Genomic DNA, 21,337 nt, shown 5'->3' on the forward strand with positions numbered 1-21,337 from the left:
GGGGGGGCGGTTTGGTTGGTTACTATTGTTTTCTTATGGGTTGCAAAACACTCTACCTCCTTCATTTCTTCCCCTAACTCCTCCATTCTGGTCCCTGTGCTCAGTCCGATCATTGGCTGCAAGCATCTGCATCTTTATTGGTCAGGCTATGGCAAAGCCTCTCAGGAGATAGCTATATCAGGTTCTTGTAATCAAGGACTTATTGGCAGCAGCAATAGTGTCTAGGTTTGGTGTCAGCAGATGGGATGGATCCCTAGGTGGGGCAGCCTCTGAATGACCTTTCCTTTAGTACCTGCTCCACTCTTTGTGCCTATATTTCTTTTAGACAGGAATAATTCTGGATTAAAATTTTGAGAAGGATGGGTGGTCCTCAACCCGGGGCTGTGCCTAACCTCTGGATATGGTCTCCACAGGTTCTCTCTTCCCTTTGTTGGGTATTTCAGCTAATCTCATCCCATCGGTCCTGGGAGCCTCGAGCTTCTGGCATATGGGACTTTCTGTTGGCTATCCCTAGTTCCCCATCCCCCATTGCTACACACCTCTGTTCAATTTCCTGACCTTCTGAACATCTATCCCCCAACCCCTGTCTCAAGCACACATATGAATAGACCTCAGAGAGTGTTGTCATCTTTGTTGTCACCATGCATTAGTCACTGATTTTAATAATGATTTCAACAGATCATTAAGGAAGTAGGAACTGTAGATAGCAAGTTCTGTGTTCCTCATTATTGCTAGGACAAACTCTCTACCCAGGACACAAAACTACTGGGACTGTGAGATGTATCTTTTGGGCTTGCTACAAATCCAACTCCTTTTTACATAGTCCCTGCTACTGCTGATGTTGAGCTGGTCACTCAGGAAGCCACATAGTCCATCTCCTCGGATGGGAACACTAAAAAAAAAGAAAAAGAAAAAGATTGCTGCAGAGTCTGCCATTATATTCACTCCTGCAATCATCTCTCTCTCATCCTCTCCACTTATTTATAATATGGAGCAGAAGCAAGTCCACTGGACTCCCATACACTAGTTTTGAACCTAGGAATTTATACATCATCAAGGTTGACTTGATCAGGACACCTCTGTCACTCATCTATGTTGACCCCTGTAATGTGTGTAGAATGTTGGCTGCCATGTTCATGTGAATGTCAGCAGTGTGTGGCCTCACAAGGGTGATTTTGAGAGCTCTCTCAAGCTATTTTACAGATGCATAAAAGTGGAAGAAAATGCACCACTTAGTAAATTGCTGAAAGGTCTTATGGAGGTGGCTGGGTCTATGTTTTACTATTCCAGTGAAATGGGTCCGTTCAAAATGGCTGTGCTTCATATTCAATAGCTGTCCCCATTGATCATTTATGACAAGACCTTGGGGAGATTCTCAATGCCCCTGGAGTCTCTGCTTCTGTGACCAGGTACAACCATGAAACACAGAAACACAACACTGATAATTCTCAGGTTTGCAGTTCTGAAGCGGCTTCCTAGTGTTTTAGAGCCCTTGATGGCCAACAGCAGGGCTGGGTACAGCATATAAGTGAAGTTATCATCGACTAAAGATTTTTTTTTTTTTTTTTTTTATTAACTTGAGTATTTCTTATATACATTTCGAGTGTTATTCCCTTTCCCGGTTTCCGGGCAAACATCCCCCTCCCCCCTCCCCTTCCTTATGGGTGTTCCCCTCCCAACCCTCCCACCATTGCCGCCCTCCCCCCATAGACTAGTTCACTGGGGGTTCAGTCTTAGCAGGACCCAGGGCTTCCCCTTCCACTGGTGCTCTTACTAGGATATTCATTGCTACCTATGGGGTCAGAGTCCAGGGTCAGTCCATGTATAGTCTTTAGGTAGTGGCTTAGTCCCTGGAAGCTCTGGTTGCTTGGCATTGTTGTACTTTTGGGGTCTCGAGCCCCTTTAAGCTCTTCCAGTTCTTTCTCTGATTCCTTCAATAGGGGACCTATTCTCGGTTCAGTGGTTTGCTGCTGGCATTCGCCTCTGTATTTGCTGTATTCTGGCTGTGTCTCTCAGGAGCGATCTACATCCGGCTCCTGTCGGTCTGCACTTCTTTGCTTCATCCATCTAGTCCAATTGGGTGGCTGTATATGTATGGGCCAAATGTGGGACAGGCTCTGAATGGGTGTTCCTTCAGTCTCTGTTTTAATCTTTGCCTCTCCCTTCCCTGCCAAGGGTATTCTTTTTCCTCATTTAAAGAAGGAGTGAAGCATTCACATTTTGATCATCCGTCTTGAGTTTCGTTTGTTCAAGGGATCTAGGGTAATTCAAGCATTTGGGCTAATAGCCACTTATCAATGAGTGCATACCATGTATGTCTTTCTGTGATTGGGTTAGCTCACTCAGGATGATATTTTCCAGTTCCAACCATTTGCCTACGAATTTCATAAACTCGTTGTTTTTGATAGCTGAGTAGTATTCCATTGTGTAGATGTACCACATTTTCTGTATCCATTCCTCTGTTGAAGGGCATCTGGGTTCTTTCCATTTTCTGGCTATTATAAATAAGGCTGCGATGAACATAGTGGAGCACGTGTCTCTTTTATATGTTGAGGCATCTTTTGGGTATATGCCCAAGAGAGGTATAGCTGGATCCTCAGGCAGTTCAATGTCCAATTTTCTGAGGAACCTCCAGACTGATTTCCAGAATGGTTTTACCAGTCTGCAATCCCACCAACAATGGAGGAGTGTTCCTCTTTCTCCACAACCTCGCCAGCATCTGCTGTCACCTGAGTTTTTGATCTTAGCCAATCGCACTGGTGTGAGGTGAAATCTCAGGGTTGTTTTGATTTGCATTTCCCTTATGACTAAAGATGTTGAACATTTCTTTAGGTGTTTCTCAGCCATTCGGCATTCCTCAGCTGTGAATTCTTTGTTTAGCTCTGAACCCCATTTTTTAATAGGGTTATTTGTTTCCCTGCGGTCTAACTTCTTGAGTTCTTTGTATATTTTGGATATAAGGCCTCTATCTGTTGTAGGGTTGGTAAAGATCTTTTCCCAATCTGTTGGTTGCCGTTTTGTCCTAACCACAGTGTCCTTTGCCTTACAGAAGCTTTGCAGTTTTATGAGATCCCATTTGTCAATTCTTGATCTTAGAGCATAAGCCATTGGTGTTTTGTTCAGGAAATTTTTTCCAGTGCCCATGTGTTCCAGATGCTTCCCTAGTTTTTCTTCTATTAGTTTGAGTGTGTCTGGTTTGATGTGGAGGTCCTTGATCCACTTGGACTTAAGCTTTGTACAGGGTGATAAGCATGGATCGATCTGCATTCTTCTACATGTTGCCCTCCAGTTGAACCAGCACCATTTGCTGAAAATGCTATCTTTTTTCCATTGGATGGTTTTGGCTCCTTTGTCAAAAATCAAGTGACCATAGGTGTGTGGGTTCATTTCTGGGTCTTCAATTCTATTCCACTGGTCTATCGGTCTGTCTCTGTACCAATACCATGCAGTTTTTATCACTATTGCTCTGTAATACTGCTTGAGTTCAGGGATAGTGATTCCCCCTGAAGTCCTTTTATTGTTGAGGATAGCTTTAGCTATCCTGGGTTTTTTGTTATTCCAGATGAATTTGCAAATTGTTCTGTCTAACTCTTTGAAGAATTGGATTGGTATTTTGATGGGGATTGCATTGAATCTGTAGATTGCTTTTGGTAAAATGGCCATTTTTACTATATTAATCCTGCCAATCCATGAGCATGGGAGATCTTTCCATCTTCTGAGGTCTTCTTCAATTTCTTTCTTCAGTGACTTGAAGTTCTTATTGTACAGATCTTTTACTTGCTTGGTTAAAGTCACACCGAGGTACTTTATATTATTTGGGTCTATTATGAAGGGTGTCGTTTCCCTAATTTCTTTCTCGGCTTGTTTCTCTTTTGTATAGAGGAAGGCAACTGATTTATTTGAGTTAATTTTATACCCAGCCACTTTGCTGAAGTTGTTTATCAGCTTTAGTAGTTCTCTGGTGGAACTTTTGGGATCACTTAAATATACTATCATATCATCTGCAAATAGTGATATTTTGACCTCTTCTTTTCCGATCTGTATCCCTTTGATCTCCTTTTGTTGTCTGATTGCTCTGGCTAGAACTTCAAGAACTATATTGAATAAGTAGGGAGAGAGTGGGCAGCCTTGTCTAGTCCCTGATTTTAGTGGGATTGCTTCAAGTTTCTCTCCATTTAGTTTAATGTTAGCAACTGGTTTGCTGTATATGGCTTTTACTATGTTTAGGTATGGGCCTTGAATTCCTATTCTTTCCAGGACTTTTATCATGAAGGGGTGTTGAATTTTGTCAAATGCTTTCTCAGCATCTAATGAAATGATCATGTGGTTCTGTTCTTTCAGTTTGTTTATATAATGGATCACGTTGATGGTTTTCCGTATATTAAACCATCCCTGCATGCCTGGGATGAAGCCTACTTGATCATGGTGGATGATTGTTTTGATGTGCTCTTGAATTCGGTTTGCCAGAATTTTATTGAGTATTTTTGCGTCGATATTCATAAGGGAAATTGGTCTGAAGTTCTCTTTCTTTGTTGTGTCTTTGTGTGGTTTAGGTATAAGAGTAATTGTAGATTCGTAGAAGGAATTCGGTAGGGCTCCATCTGTTTCAATTTTGTGGAATAGTTTGGATAATATTGGTATGAGGTCTTCTATGAAGGTTTGATAGAATTCTGCACTAAACCCATCTGGACCTGGGCTCTTTTTGGTTGGGAGACCTTTAATGACTGCTTCTATTTCCTTAGGAGTTATGGGGTTGTTTAACTGGTTTATCTGTTCCTGATTTAACTTTGATACCTGGTATCTGTCTAGGAAATAGTCCATTTCCTGAAGATTTTCAAATTTTGTTGAATATAGGTTTTTATAGTAAGATCTGATGATTTTTTGAATTTCCTCTGAATCTGTAGTTATGTCTCCCTTTTCATTTCTGATTTTGTTAATTTGGACACACTCTCTGTGTCCTCTCGTTAGTCTGGCTAAGGGTTTATCTATCTTGTTGATTTTCTCAAAGAACCAACTTTTGGTCCTGTTGATTCTTTCTATGGTCCTTTTTGTTTCTACTTGGTTGATTTCAGCTCTGAGTTTGATTATTTCCTGCCTTCTACTCCTCCTGGGTGTATTTGCTTCTTTTTGTTCTAGAGCTTTTAGGTGTGCTGTCAAGCTGCTGACATATGCTCTTTCCTGTTTCTTTCTGCAGGCACTCAGCGCTATGAGTTTTCCTCTTAGCACAGCTTTCATTGTGTCCCATAAGTTTGAGTATGTTGTATCTTCATTTTCATTAAATTCTAAGAAGTTTTTAATTTCTTTCTTTATTTCTTCCTTGACCAGGTTATCATTGAGTAGAGCATTGTTCAATTTCCACGTATATGTGGGCATTCTTCCCTTATTGTTATTGAAGACCAGTTTTAGGCCGTGGTAGTCCGATAGCACGCATGGGATTATTTCTATCTTTCTGTACCTGTTGAGGCCCGTTTTTTGACCAATTATATGGTCAATTTTGGAGAAAGTACCATGAGGAGCTGAGAAGAAGGTATATCCTTTTGCTTTAGGATAGAATGTTCTATAAATATCCGTTAAGTCCATTTGGCTCATGACTTCTCTTAGTCTGTCGACATCACTGTTTAATTTCTGTTTCCATGATCTGTCCATTGATGAGAGTGGGGTGTTGAAATCTCCCACTATTATTGTGTGAGGTGCAATGTGTGTTTTGAGCTTTAGTAAGGTTTCTTTTACGTATGTAGGTGCCCTTGTATTTGGGGCATAGATATTTAGGATTGAGAGTTCATCTTGGTGGATTTTTCCTTTGATGAATATGAAGTGTCCTTCCTTATCTTTTTTGATGACTTTTAGTTGGAAATTGATTTTATTTGATATTAGAATGGCTACTCCAGCTTGCTTCTTCTGACCATTTGCTTGGAAAGTTGTTTTCCAGCCTTTCACTCTGAGGTAGTGTCTGTCTTTGTCTCTGAGGTGTGTTTCCTGTAGGCAGCAGAATGCAGGGTCCTCGTTGCGTATCCAGTTTGTTAATCTATGTCTCTTTATTGGGGAGTTGAGGCCATTGATATTGAGAGATATTAAGGAATAGTGATTATTGTTTCCCTTTATATTCATATTTGGATGTGAGGTTATGTTTGTGTGCTTTCATTCTCTTTGTTTTGTTGCCAAGACGATTAGTTTCTTGCTTCTTCTAGGGTATAGCTTGCCTCCTTATGGTGGGCTTTACCATTTATTATCCTTTGTAGTGCTGGATTTGTAGAAAGATATTGTGTAAATTTGGTTTTGTCATGGAATATCTTGGTTTCTCCATCAATGTTAATTGAGAGTTTTGCTGGATACAGTAACCTGGGCTGGCATTTGTGTTCTCTTAGGGTCTGTATGACATCAGTCCAGGATCTTCTGGCCTTCATAGTTTCTGGGGAGAAGTCTGGTGTGATTCTGATAGGTCTCCCTTTATATGTTACTTGACTTTTTTCCCTTACTGCTTTTAATATTCTTTCTTTATTTTGTGCGTTTGGTGTTTTGACAATTATGTGACGGGAGGTGTTTCTTTTCTGGTCCAATCTATTTGGAGTTCTGTAGGCTTCTTGTATGCCTATGGGTATCTCTTTTTTTAGGTTAGGGAAGTTTTCTTCTATGATTTTGTTGAAGATATTTACTGGTCCTTTGAGCTGGGAGTCTTCACTCTCTTCTATACCTATTATCCTTAGGTTTGATCTTCTCATTGAGTCCTGGATTTCCTGTATGTTTTGGACCAGTAGCTTTTTCCGCTTTACATTATCTTTGACAGTTGAGTCAATGATTTCTATGGAATCTTCTGCTCCTGAGATTCTCTCTTCCATCTCTTGTATTCTGTTGGTGAAGCTTGTATCTACAGCTCCTTGTCTCTTCTTTTGGTTTTCTATATCCAGGGTTGTTTCCATGTGTTCTTTCTTGATTGCTTCTATTTCCATTTTTAATTCCTTCATCTGTTTGATTGTGTTTTCCTGGAATTCTTTCAGGGATTTTTGCCATTCCTCTCTGTAGGCCTCTACTTGTTTATTAATGATTTCCTGTGTTTCCCTAAGTGTGTTCATGTCTTTCTTGAAGTCCTCCAGCATCATGATCAAATATGATTTTGAAACTAGATCTTGCTTTTCTGGTGTGTTTGGATATTCCATGTTTGTTTTGATTGGAGAATTGGGCTCCGATGATGGCATGCAGTCTTGGTTTCTGTTGCTTGGGTTCCTGCGCTTGCCTCTCGCCATCAGATTATCTCTAGTGTTACTTTGTTCTGCTATTTCTGACAGTGGCTAGACTGACCTATAAGCCTGTGTGTCAGGAGTGCTGTAGACCTGTTTTCCTCTCTTTCAGTCAGTTATGGGGACAGTGTGTTCTGCTTTCCGGCGTGTAGTTTTTCCTCTCTACAGGTCTTCAGCTGTTCTTGTGGGCCTGTGTCTTGAGTTCACCAGGCAGCTTTCTTGCAGCAGAAAGTTTGGTCTTACCTGTGGTCCCGAGGCTCAGGTTCGCTCGTGGGGTGCTGCCCAGGGGCTCTCTGCAGCGGCAGCAACCAGGAAGACCTGTGCCGCCCCTTCCGGGAGCTTCAGTGCACCAGGGTTCCAGATGGTCTTTGGCTTTTTCCTCTGGCGTCCGAGATGTGTGTGCAGGGAGCAGTCTCTTCTGGTTTCCCAGGCTTGTCTGCCTCTCTGAAGGTTTAGCTCTCCCTCCCACGGGATTTGGGTGCAGAGAACTGTTTATCCGGTCTGTTTCTTTCAGGTTCCGGCGGAGGTGTCTCAGGCGCAGAAGTCCTGCCGCTCCTGGGCCCTCCCCCACGGGAGCCCAGAGGCCTTATACAGTTTCCTCTTGGGCCAGGGATGTGGGCAGGGGTGAGCAGTGTTGGTGGTCTCTTCCGCTCTGCAGCCTCAGGAGTGCCCACCTGACCAGGCGGTTGGGTCTCTCTCTCACCGGGTCTGGGACGACTAAAGATTTTCAAGAGGTGATACAAACAGTGTCTAACCTTGATGCCATGGTAGTGATAAATATTTGGAGTGAAATAATAATCTGTAAATACTTCAAGGTGATGGCTAATAAATGGGAGAGGATCCAATTGATTGAAATTTGTCAAGAGGTGGAGTTTGCTAGGGATTGGCCATTGCATGAGGCACACAACATTTATCCAGGGCACACCTCCAGCCCAAGAGTTCATTCTTTTCTACCTTCCCAGTATGTGACACTGACTTTCATCCTTCATATCCATAACACACACACACACACACACACACACACACACACACACACACACACACCACCTCACAATACATGAACACAGTAGAAGAAAAAAACATTGTGAAACATACAAGTAGTTATACTCAGTGTTGTCTGTCCACTTCCAAGGGTGCGCTGATGACTCTCTGTGCAGGCCAATCCAGGGATTCGAACTCCCTTTGTGTCTCTTTAGGAAATTCTGTCATAAAACACAACAAGCTGAGAATGCATGTGTCTCTGTTTCAGATGATCCTGGAATCTTTCCACAGCTTCCTCTAGAGATAACAGGAGGGAGGAACTGAGGGGCACAGATTTGGAGCTGTACTAGTCACCAGTGGTCAGTGGATCCACTTGACATCTGTAATTCTAAAGACCCTCATTTGAACTAAAGTACCCAATGTAACAACATGTTCCTGTGTGGCCAGGAGAGGTCTGGGTTGACCTTCCACTGCAGTTATTAACAGTTGTCTCCTGTATACAACGTGGGTCAGCTTAGAGGAAAACGCCCATGACCATGCGGTATCCAGTAAAATGGCAGATCTGACCTTCCAGCTGACTGTGAGCGCTGTGTGAGAGAATGTTTCCTGGATGTCTCAGGGCTCCAGTCAGGAGTCAAGCATCAGCAAATGACACGCACTCACACGAGCCCCGTGTCTCCACGTGTGTGGGATGGGATCCTTCCTCATGGTTCAGTGGTAACCTCTCTATCTCAAGGGAGAGCAATATGCAACAGAACAGACAAACCAATCCCTGCCCCCTTCTTACCAGCTCCTCCTCGGTGTCAAATCGTGCTAGCTCGGCCTCTTGTGCCTCGCAGAAGTCCTGGCTGAATGTCCAGTTACTTGTATATTCAGAAAAATAAAAACATTTATTACCATATTCAGTCCAGTTGCTCGGGCAAGCAGCATAGGTATTATTGATTGAGGCAGCGGAGGTATTATTGATTGAGGCAGCGGAGGTATTATTGATTGAGGTTTGTTCCATCTGTTTTACTAAAATTTAGACAATACAAAGATTTATAACCTGCATGCTTTGTCTCTTTTTGAAGTACCCTCCTGAACTCCATTGTGAGGTGTGAATTTGATTGTAACTTTCCTAAATGATCTCTAGGAATCCTCTCCTGAGCATGATGGGCATTTGTCTAAAGTCTCCCACCTCAGGCCTGTGTCCCATTCTCTCTCAGGTGCTCACTGACAGTAGGGCTCCCAGGAAGTGCATTTCTACAATAGCCTCACTCCTGAGCTTTGGATGACTGATTACTACAGTAGGGATGGCTACAGCAGCAGGCACTCTGGATGGACAACTATTGACAGCCAGCCTACTAATTGGGATAACAGTGAGAAGTTCTGCATGGGTAGTGTACACAGTGTGGATGCGTTGCACTAAAGGATCATTCACATACATAAGAGGACCGTGCAAAATTTTATTACAGTATGCTGAACAGTGTGGTACTAAAACCCTATAAATTTATTACTTCAGAAACTTTCCATTTAATACTTTCAAAATGCAATTGAGCCTCTTTACTAAACCTGTGGGTCGTGCTGGAAGGCACTGTATCTTTTTGACCACATTACTCTTCTCTTCCTCAACTTTTGAGATTTCCTCTCGTAATTCTCTGCCTTGCACAGTTCCCCCAGGTGTACCATGTCCCCTGCATCTCTGATTAGATTCTGCTGGATGTCAGCTTCCCAGGGAGGCTGAGCCTGGCCTCCTGTGCACACCACAGCCTGGGCTGTTCCTTCACTGCCTCTTCCTGCTGGAACCTAAGTCCCCAGAGAACAGGAACTTCCTGTGTGTTTTCTCTGGAGCCCTTCCCACAATGCCTGGCTCACAGCGCTCAGTGAGTATAACTGACAATGTGGATGTGGACAGAGGGACGCAGGATTTGGAGAGTGAGTCACTCACCTGACAAAGTAACAGAAAGAGGAACAACTATAGCTATAGCAACGACTGTGATCACTCCTCCATAGCAGCAGTAACGCTTAACACGAGACTCAGGGAAGATGCTTCTGAGACCCTTTCCTTGGCGCACTTTACCTGTAACATAGGAATATTAGAATGAGAATTTCAATAATTTCTTAAGTACTATAAAATAAATTCACCACAAAACCTGCTTAACAGTTGCCTATAAATTCCTGGAAGGCTTCTACCAATCCTTTTAGAAGGCCCTGGTCTACAAAGGATATCATTGGTAGAAAGAAGCCTAGAGAGGATGGAAACAGAGTTTCTGCCAGGGACTCTTCTGCTGACTGAACACTGGGTGAATAGTGAAAGTTCAATAGTAGAGGGAGTGGAGATCCCAGTGAAATGCAAACAACTAAACTCCAGATGTAGATCCATGAAAAGCACCCTGGTTAGAAGGAATTATGGAAACATTAGAAATAAACATTGATGTTATTAGTCATATTAACAAAATCAGAAAAGAGGAGAAACTACAAATACCTCAACAAACGCAGCAAGATTATGTGAAAAATAGCAGTGCAAGGAACTTCCTCAACCCTACAAAAGTTATCCATTAAAAACAAGGGTAAATCCAACTTTGGTCAGCTTAGTTCTCAATGGTGCAATTTTGAATGTTTTCCCAGGGATTAGGAGCAAGAATCGGATGTCTGCTCATTACTCCAGGAAGACTTTTGCCACCAGGTCCTCATCAGGACAGAGAAATAGGGTCAGATGTCTGGAGAATGGCTCAGCTGTGAAGATCGCTGCACCTCTTCCACAGAACCCGGGTTCAAGTTCTACAAGTGACAAGGTAGCTAAAAAGACTGCACAGTTCCAGTTCAGGGAATCCATTGCCTCTTCTGGCTTCTATAGGCCCCTGGCATTCATGAGATGCACAAACATGCAGACAAACAGTCATGTACATGAAAGGAGTTTCTTAAAGAATGAAAAAAGCTTTACACTTCTCAGAAACAGGTGAAACTCTTTTTCCTCACACATGACATGGTTCCATCTATATAAGAATTCTAATCAATCTGCCAAAGACTATTGGATGTAAAAAATGAGTTTACAAAGCTGTGGGATGGGGCAGCACTGGAAAAATCAGTTATATTTTCCTGTCAAGTGGAAATTATTATCTTTGACAGCACTTTTTACAGTAATGACAAAAAACCCATAGAATTACAAATATAAAAATGGAATGTTCATAATCAGCATAGAAAGACTACATGTATATTCATTAAGAAATAAAGATAGGAAAGTTGGTTCAGTGGTTAAGAGTTAGCTTGTTAACTTGTGGTTAACTTGTTATTTCAGAGGATTTGGGTTCAAATCTAGCACCCATATAACAACTCCCACACCTCTGCAATTCCACATTCTGGAAATCTGACACCTTTTCATGACCTTGGTGGGCACTAGGTATACACATGATCCATACTTGTCTATGTAGGCCAAACACGCATTCATTTTACCTTATGAAAATTACAGAGAAACAAATCAAGGCAACTCTAAACGCATAATAAACTGGGAACACTACATATTCTTCATATGTCAACAATTCCTGAACAAGTTTATATGTGCAATACATTCCTGGGGAGTGGTTGCCTTCAGAAAAAAATATAATAACACGAAGTTATATGAAAAGTACTGTGAAAATTAAAAAGACAACAGAATAGTCAAACATGATTCTGAAAAGGAGAAGGTCAAAATCAGAAAAATCTCAGTGCCTAATCAGCCTGGTGCTATCAACAGAGTAGGCACTGAAATAACACAGCAGAAAACAGGACTCCAGAATGACGTCAGACACGTGTTGTCAACAGACACTTAACAGATGAATGATGTTTAAGCAGGGAAAGGGTGACATCGCTCCAGTATGTGCCACTGAAACAACCTCTGACTGACTGCTAAAAAAGGGAAGATTCAAGACCACTACAGTCCATCTGTGGACTTATAGACCCAAGCACAAAGCTTAATATTTTAAAGTCATTTGATTTTTTAGAAAAATAAGGGAGAATGTTTGGGAACTTGGTTTGGGCAAAAAAATCCTCTCAGATAAAAGAGCAAAATCACTGTGCTAGCAAGATGGTTAAACATTGATGGTGATGTAGATGTTGAAACAGATCTAACACCTTTTGGAGGGAAAATTGTGCAGCAATTACAAAGCTGTTTGTCAGTGTAAAATATGACACACTCCTATCCTGCCCACATGTCCCCACGCTGGAAAGGACAGCCTGCATTAAAATTTCAAGAAATCTTTATGTGACTGTTTGCAGCAGCTTAAGGGTCCCTGTATGAATGACACATTTGTGACCATTGAAATATCCCCAAGCTGATGACAAGGTAAACCTCTCAACACAAGAAACTACTCCAACCACATGCCTGTGTGTGCCCTTTCTCATGCCACTTTAACAGGACAAATGTCCCATAGGCCCCTAACCCAAAATGTCTGTATACAAAGCCAGCCAGCAAGCTTATGCAAACTTGAGGTCAGAGAGCTACAGGATGAGGTCCCCTTTGCAGTTTCCTTTGAGAAGAGACCCCCAACTGCCACTACTCACTTCCTCCCCTCACTTCTCTATTAGTTTCTGAAAGCTTTCCATAACCTCTCTGTATAACACTTGCTGGTGAGATTCTTGAGTAATTCTGAATTGAGAGCACAGTTCTGGGTAAGCTGTGCTGTGGATATGGTCTCTCAGCATCTCCCCAAAGTGCTCGTTCCTGACAGGCTACTGCTCGGCACTGCACTGTGAGTGATGAGCAGAGGAGGTTGCTCTGACAAGATGGAGGAACTGAGGCAGGATTCTCTGCTCCATGGATCCACTGTATGGCATCTGGAAAGGTGAGTACTTAAGGCTGCAGCAGAGGAGCAGTGAGTGAGTCTCCAACAGACAATGGGGAGAGCAGGGTAGGGGAGGGAGTCTGCATATACTTTTAATGTTATTGTTTTAGTCTTATTTATTTTATGTGTAAGAATGCTTTTTCGACCTGCATGTATATATGTATGTATGTATGTATGTATGTATGTATGTATGTATGTCTGTTAGTGTGTGTGTATGTATATATGTATCTATGTATGCGGATATGAGTGTGTATGAGTCAGTGTGTGTGTGTGTATCTATATATGTATGTGTGTGTGTATATGTGTACTCCATGCATGACTAGTGTTAGTGGAGCTGAGAAAAGTATGTTGGATCCCTGGATTTGGAGTTAGGGGTGGGTGTGTGAGCCACGATATGGGTGCTGGGAATGAAACCCCAGTCCTCTGCAGGAGCAATAAGTGATCTCAATAGTTGAGCCAACTCTCCAGACTGTATATATCTTGATGATAAATGCATGATTATGTTTTCAAAATTCATGGAAATGCATACCAAGTATATTAATTTTACTAGGTGCAGATTATAGTTTTAAGAAAGTTTCCACTGATTTTAGCTATTGTATTTTGCACATTTTCACAGGCCTAAAACACGAGGAAGCTTCTATTACATTAACAACCAAGAAAAAGGACACTTAGGATGAGAAGGCTTTAAGCACTGAACCGTGTGTGGCCTTTGGAATTTGGATCCACACAGAACTCTCACAATTCATTCTTAATAGTTATAAAACGTATTTAAAGAAGCATAAGAACTTCTCATGTGCTCACTTCCAGCTCCAGCATTTCTCAGCCATGTGTTGCTGTGAGCAATGGAGTTTCCCCTGTGAGTGCTCCTCTGATCTCCTCGCACACCCTATAGAAAGTACATCTTGGAGATTTCTAAATCCCTTCATATTATTAAAGAGTGGTTTCATTGTGATTTCTAGTTCTGCATCATGCATCATACAATCTATACATAAAACTTGCCTGTCATAGCCTGGGCAGGAATTCTTCAGTCTTGTCCCCTTTGACTAGTAAACTTGCCCTGGAGCTTGCCCTGCGAATTAAATATACTTTTCTACTTTTAATTCAGCTTGAATTGGCTTATGTCATCAGCAGAGAAACCCATTAGTATGTCCCTTGTGCTGACTGTTGTAAACAGTGTTTAAACACACAAGCAACTAAACATATCTCTTACCAGGTGCTGGAGGAGTAGAGAGGGAGTGCCCATTATTTTCTATAATGTGGTATCAGATATGGTGTTCAAAGGCACAGTAGGATGCATCCTGCTCACAATAATGTACACTATGTCTAAAGGCAGCCCAAAAGATTTTGAAAATAGTCATCACAATGAATAAAGACCATGATTATTAATTTTAATGTGTGAATCAGAACACCACTTCCTCCTCTGGCTTTGAACTGTTGGACTTCCTCACCAGCAGAGGCCGCCACTGGCAGGAGATGAAAAAGCCGCCATTTTAGAATTTCACCGTTTTGTAGTTTATTGCTTAGTCACGGGCTCTCTTAGGGCCGTCTGGTGGCCATCTAGACCCTAAACCCTCGGAAGCACCTGGCTTATCTGAGAAACAATAGTTATTTATTACTCATGAGTTTTCTCTCTGGGTATTAGAGGAAGTGAAATGTTAGAAAGGTTGTGCTGCTTTGAGAAAGCCTGGTTGGCAGACAGCAAATATAGTGACTTTCACTGAATTCAGTTGCTTTATGTACCTTGGCCACTGCTGTGAGGACCAGGTTGTCATTTTAACCCATAGAAAAGTCTGAGGAGCAAAGGAAATCTTCACTTTTGTCAGTTTTCCCACCACAACAGGAGCTCTGACTTACTGTGAGGAATTCTTGACTCTGTGGAACCTGACAATGACTCAGAGGCAGAGGCAGCAGACGGACCACAGCTGCTACTCTGCCTCAAGGAGGTCTGTCCTTCATCCTGTGTAAGGGTCCCGGAGAGGTGTGGGGGAGGATCCTGTAGGTGTGCACTGGACGGCATTGAGTATGGCCCTAGGATTCAAGGGAGGCATGGTTAGATCTCCCTCCTCTTCAGCTTGTACCCTACCTCCCAGAACAGTGTTTCCAACCATCACAGCAGGTAGGCTGTCCAGTCTGGAGGAGCTTGGCCTGAGATCCTAGGGCTGACACTAGGCCCTGGATCTAGCAACAGTTGTGAACTCTGTGCTTCAAGATATTTGCTACTTTATTCCTAAACAAAAATATTAAGGTGGGGGTGGAATCATGGCTCAGAAGTGGAGGACACTTGCTGCCATTGCAGAGAAAGGACTTGGTTCATTCCCAGCACACGCATGGTGGCTCACAATTGTCTAAGTCCGATTCCAGGGGATTCAACACTTTCTTCTGACCTCTGTGGAAACCAGGCATGCCGTAGTGCACACAGACATACAGGAAAAGCACCCATATACATTAAAAAAAATATATGTTTCCTTAAATTAAAGGGGAAGAGAGTTAAAGGATAAAATATACATTTTTCAAAATGGAAAGAATGCAGTTTTAAGTAGAAATCTTCAATGTTCTTTTTCATTGTTTATTATGAACTAAATCTGTAGATGGCTTTGCAGGTGTGATAAATCTCACACACCCCACACTCCCTACTGAAAAAAACTGGGTGTCATACAATATCCAACACTAGGACCAAGATTGTTCACTGTGGACACAAGAGTTTTTAAGTCCGAAAAGAGTATACCACACACCAGTGTCCTAAGGAAGAGGGAGAATTTCTGACACTTGCAAATGTAGGGAAGGGGGGAATACACCCCCTGCTGTGCGAGTCTGAAAAGGAAGGTGGGGTTTGGACAAGGGGCACTTTAGGTGTGTGCTGGGTGCCAGGATGTGCCTGAGCCTGTCCAAGTTCATCCAGTAAATCTTCCAGGAATCTGGAAACCTACTCAAAGGAGCCCTTTTCCTGTGCAGAATCAGGGAACTCAGAATCAAGTATGTGGCCAGTGCAGCAAGCCAGTGGAAAACTGAGTCATTCTGGAAGGGAAATTCTAGAAGGGAAAGCCTGAGGGAATCAGTAAGACTGCTGTGCCCGGATAGGGAGCTTTGGGGGGCGGGTGATGATGATAACTTCAAACTTAACACTCTACAACACCTGCCTCTGCCCCATGGCTGCTGCACTTTAATTACTCTGAGTGATCACTGTAAATCCCAGCCTCACTGCTTGTTGGGTGCAAGTTTATAGCACTTTCTGAAAGTAGGCGGAGTGCAAATTCAACTGCCTGGGAAGAGGATACTGAGAAGTTTGCTGTTGGTTGCACTTCCCGCAAACACATTTAAGTAACAAAGTCCATACTAGTAAAATACATAAGAAAAATACATTCCTACGCCCTGCAGAGCTCCCCAGTCCCACCCACTCAAGCCACCGCCCATCTTAAAGACCCCACTGTGGCAGGCAGAAGTGAGGTTCAGCTCCTTTCATGAAACTGGCTTCTCTCCGTTTAGTTTAATTTAGTGTACATTTCATTAAGTACATACCGTTTTCTCCTGTTTCTGAGCACTCTGGGGAGGGAGGCTCTGCCCCTTCTTCTTGCTGAAGCAATGAGCATCTGATGAATGAAAACATTTGGAAGAGCCGCAGAGCTTGTGGGTGGGGTTTTAACTCTGATCTGGAAGCTGCCAGTGATTGGGTGACTACCTAGGTCTGACCGAAGGCTCTAGAAATAGAAATGGGAGGGGGGATAGGTGTCTGAAAAGCATGCTATCCTGTAAAGGAAATAAAGAGAACTGAGAAGTGTTTCTGATTTCTGCAGTGCAAAAATGCTTTTTCTTTTTATAAACAAAGGCATTTTTATTGTGTGCCAAGGATCAAACTCAGAGCCTTGAAGGTGAGTATTGGCCAGTCTATCATTCATCTGTGACATTGCACACCAGACAAATATAACTCTATTCACTTCAGAAAATCACTTAACCTTTTTCTACTATGCCTGTCTCCTTTCTTTTAGCCTCACCAAAACTTTACTGTTGTCAACAATTTCTTTTTTATGTGATTAATTATTTTATATATTTATATTTCAAATCTTGTCCCCATTCCTGGTCTACCACAAACCGCTCATCTCAACCCCCTCACTTTTGCCTATAAGAGGGTTCTTCCCCAGCCAACCTACCTACTCCTGCCTCACACTTCTAGCATCTCCCTTCACTGAGGCATCAATCCAAAGTGCCTCCTCTTTCACTGAGGCAGGATAAGGCCATCCTGGGCTGCATATGTAGATAGAGACATAGAACCAACCATGTATACTCTTTGCACTGTGGTTTAGTCCCTAGGAGCTGAGGGGGATTGGGGTCTGGTTAGTAGATACTGTTGTTTTTTTATGGGGTGGCAAACCTCTTTGACTCCCTTAGACCTTCCTCTGACTATTCCATTGTGGTTCCTGATTCAGTCCAATGGTTGGCTTGAAAATCTGCAACTGTCTTAGACAGGTATAAGCAGAGACTCTCAGAGGACAGCCACACAAGTCTCCTGTGTGGAGCACTTCTTAGCATCAGCAATAGTTAGGGGTTTAGTGTCTGCAGATTGAATGAATCCCAAGGTGTAGTGGTCTCCGGATGGCCTTTCCTTCAATTTCTTCTCTGTTTTGTGTCCCTGCATTTCCTTTAGACAATTCTTGGTTAAAATTTTTGAGATAGTTATGTGGCCCCATATCTTAACTGAGTGGCCATATCTACCAAATGGGGGTGCTCTCTTGAGGTTCTAACTCCGCACTACTGGACATTTTTGCTAATGATATCTCCATTGGGTTCTAGGAGCCTATTGTTTCCCTGGATCCAACACTTTCTAGTGGTTTCCACTACGACCTCCATTCCCCACCCCCACCCCAAGTGGTACATATTTCTATTCATTCTCCTGATCCCCTGGACTTCTCTCCTGTCTTCTCCCATACCTAATCCTGCCATCCCTTTTTTCCTCCACTTCCCCTCTCCCACCCATTCGCCTCTCATGATTCTCTTTTTTCCCCTCCTAAGTGAGATGGAACCATCCACACTTTTGCCATCCTTCTTGGTGATCTTCACATGGTCTGTGAATTTTATCATGGGCATTCTGAGCTTTTGAGCTAATAACCACTTATCAGTGAGTTCAGACCATGTATATCCTTTTGGGTTTGGATTACCTCACTCAGGATGGTATTATCTAGGTCTATTCATTTACCTGACAAATTCATGAAGTCCTCGTTTTTAATTGCTGTGCAGTGTTGCCTTGTGCAAATGTAACACATTTTCTGTATCCATTCTTCTGTTAAGGGACATCTGGGTTGTTTCCAGCTTTTGATTTTTCTTTAAAAAAAAAGCCATTATGAACATAGTTGAGCAAGTGTCTTTGTGGCATAATGGAGGACTTTTTAGATATGTACCCAGGAGGGATGTAGCTGGTTCCTCAGGAATTCCACCAGCAATAGAGGAGTGTTCCTCTATCTCCACATCCTCACCAGCATCTGCTCTTCCCTGAGTTTTTATCTTAGACATTCTCATTGGTTTAAAGTATTATCTCAGGGTTCTTTTGATTTGCATTTCCCTGGTGAGTAAGGATGTCGAACATTTTTTTTTTTTTATGTGTTGTTGGCCATTTGAGATTCCTCAGTTAGGAATTCTTTGTTTAGCTCTGTGCCCCATTGTTTTTATTGTTTTTTTTATTTTCATTTTTTTTGGTGTCTAACACTTTGAGTTCTTTGCATATTTTAGATATTAGCCTTCTATCAGATGTAGGGTTAGTAAGGATCTTTTTCCCACCTGTAGGTTTTCGTTTAGTCCTTTTATCAGAGGCCTTACAGAAGCATTTCAGGTTCATGAGGACACATTTGCCAATTGCTGATCTTTGAGCCTCAGTCATTGCTGTTCTATTCAGGAAATTTCCCCCCGTGTCAATGTGTTCAAGGCCATTAACCCCTTTTTTCTATTAGATTTAGTGTACCTCATTTTAGATGGAGGTCTTTGATCCACTTGTACTTAAGCTTTGTACAAGGAGATAAAAATGGATCAACTTGCATTCTTCTACATACAGACCCCCAGGTAGACCAGCACTATTTGTGGAAAATGCTTTCTTTTTCCTACTGTATGGTTTTGACTTCTTTATTAAAGATCAGGTAACCATAGTTATGTGGGTTTATTTCTGTGTCTTCAGTTCAATTTCACTGATCTACTTCTATGTCTCTATACCAAGGCCATGTAGATTTTTTTTCTTTTTTTCTTTTTTATCACTAATGCTTTGTAGTACAGCTTGAGATCAGGAAGGTAACTCCTGCAGAAGTTCTTTTACTGTTGAGGATTGTTTTCACTATCCTAGGTGGTTTGTTTTTCCCTATGAAGTTGAGGATTGCCCTTTCTATCTCTCTGAAGACTTGATTGGGATTGTTATGGGGATGCATCGAATCCATAGATTGTTTTTGGTAAGAAGTCATTTTCATTATGTTAAGTCTACTGATCCATGACCAAGCGAAATCTTTCCATCTTCTGCGTCTTCTTGATTTCTTTCCTCAGATACTTGAAGTTCTTCTCATACAGAACTTTCAATTGCTTGGTTTGAGTTATATCAAGATATTTTGTATTATTTGTGACTATTATGAATGGTACTAGTTCCCTAATTTCCTTCTCAGCTAGGTTATCCTTTCTGTAAAGGAAAAATACTGATTTGATTTAGATAAATTTATGCCAAGCCACTTTGATAAAGATGTTTATCAACTCTAGGAGTTCTCTGATAGACTTTTTCGGGTCATTTATTTATATTAGCATATCATCTGTAAATATAGATGCCTTGGCATCTTCTTTCTAATTTGTATCCTTTTTTTTTTTAATTTGTATCCTTTTGACCTCCTTTTGTAGTCTCATTTTCCTAGCTAAAACTTCATATACTATATTGAATAGATATGGAGAGAGTAAGCAACCTTGTCTTGTCCCTGATTTTAGTGGAACTTCTTCAAGTTTCTCTCCATTTAATTTGATATTGGCCATTGGTCTGCTGTATAATGCTTTTATTATGTTTACATATGTGCCTTGGATTCCTGATCTTTCCAATTCTTTAACAAGAAGGGTTGTTGTATTTTGTCAAAGGATTTTTCAGCATCTATTCAGATCATCATGTGATTTTTTTTGAAGTCTGCTTATATACTGGATGGCGTTGGTGGATTTTGCTATAGTGAACCATCTATTCATCCCTGAGATAAAGCCTACTTGATTCTGTTGAATGATTCCTTTGATGTGTCCTTGTGTTGCAGTAAATCTCTGTCCTAAATAAGCCTGTGGAAATCCACAAACCTCAGTTACACTATTTATAAGGTATATGCCCAGGTTAGTTAGATCTTGCACTACATCAATCTATTCCCCAGCTATGAGATCCCTTGTTACTTGCAGCCTCTGCAGGCCATGTGATTCTGCTCCATCTTCCTCCAATTTCCTCTCTTCTGTCCTTTTCCCTTTCCTCTCTAAAACCTCCAACCGCACCTTTCCCTTCCACTGTCCAATCACAGGCTCTAGTCTTTATTTTACCAGTTAAAATTGGGAGAAGTTTCACATGAAATCACCTGAGTACGAGATAAACTCATCATCATCACATGTGGATTTTCAACCATGATTCAGGACTAGGTAGAAATAGATAAATGTCTGTCACACCAGGCAGAATGAATACAAACATATTATAGAAGTTTTTACTAAATAAAGGTCTGATGTTCCAAGTAGAGAGCTTAAAATATAGATAGTATTATTTTGGTCTAGAGGATCCTCAGATTTTGTCTAACATGGGCTCCATGGGAATTTTGGATTAAAATCTTAGCTTGACAAGTTGCCTGTTTCTGAATGATAGGTTTCAGGAAAATGTGGTTAAATTGGTTTTTATAGATGCAAGTAGAGAGTACAGAGTTTATCCAAATCCCATGGGGATTTCCAGCTGCAGTGTGAACTTAGCAAAAATTAGTCACTGACTGTAAGTAGAGAGTGGTCACATGTTCCTGTTATAAAATTGTTATTATATGAAAGAAGTATATACACAAAGCAGAGTGAATACAGACATATAGTTTAGAAGTTATTAATAAATAAAATTTGATGTTCCAGGAGAGAGCTTAACAAATGTATTTTGGGGTAAAATCTTAGTTTGACAAGTGGCTTACTACTTATTGGTATTGGTATTTATAGAAAGGCGATCAAATTGTTTTAGGAACAACTCCACTAAGGCCATCTGGCTCATCAAGGCCAGCTAGCGAGGGTTTGTTGTTAGTTTTGATGTTTGCCACAACAAGAGGCTCATATTATCTTAATGTGGGCTCCACAGGGATATGGAATTAATTTACTGGCAAG

The 21,337-nt window shown here is 41.6% G+C and overlaps 1 protein-coding gene across 2 annotated transcripts; it reads right to left on the minus strand.

Annotated features, from left to right (window-relative positions):
- Nucleotides 1-633: 633 nt before the first annotated feature.
- On the minus strand, nt 634-16,664 carry Clec2d2l2 (C-type lectin domain family 2 member D2 like 2). Of its 2 annotated transcripts, XM_039108384.2 has the most exons (6): nt 16,532-16,664; nt 14,870-15,043; nt 10,144-10,275; nt 9,004-9,230; nt 8,331-8,437; nt 634-892 (listed from the first exon to the last, which is right to left on the minus strand). In XM_039108384.2, exons 1-6 carry the CDS (start codon nt 16,617-16,619, stop codon nt 763-765), a joined length of 858 nt encoding a protein of 285 aa, XP_038964312.1. In that variant the 5' UTR covers nt 16,620-16,664; the 3' UTR covers nt 634-762. The 2 variants fall into 2 exon arrangements, with proteins under 2 accessions (XP_038964312.1, NP_001135776.1); NM_001142304.1 differs by lacking the exon at nt 16,532-16,664 and having other exon boundaries at nt 14,870-15,032.
- Nucleotides 16,665-21,337: the final 4,673 nt, after the last annotated feature.

Source organism: Rattus norvegicus, chromosome 4 (assembly GCF_036323735.1).
Source record: "Rattus norvegicus strain BN/NHsdMcwi chromosome 4, GRCr8, whole genome shotgun sequence".
NCBI lineage: Eukaryota > Metazoa > Chordata > Mammalia > Rodentia > Muridae > Rattus > Rattus norvegicus.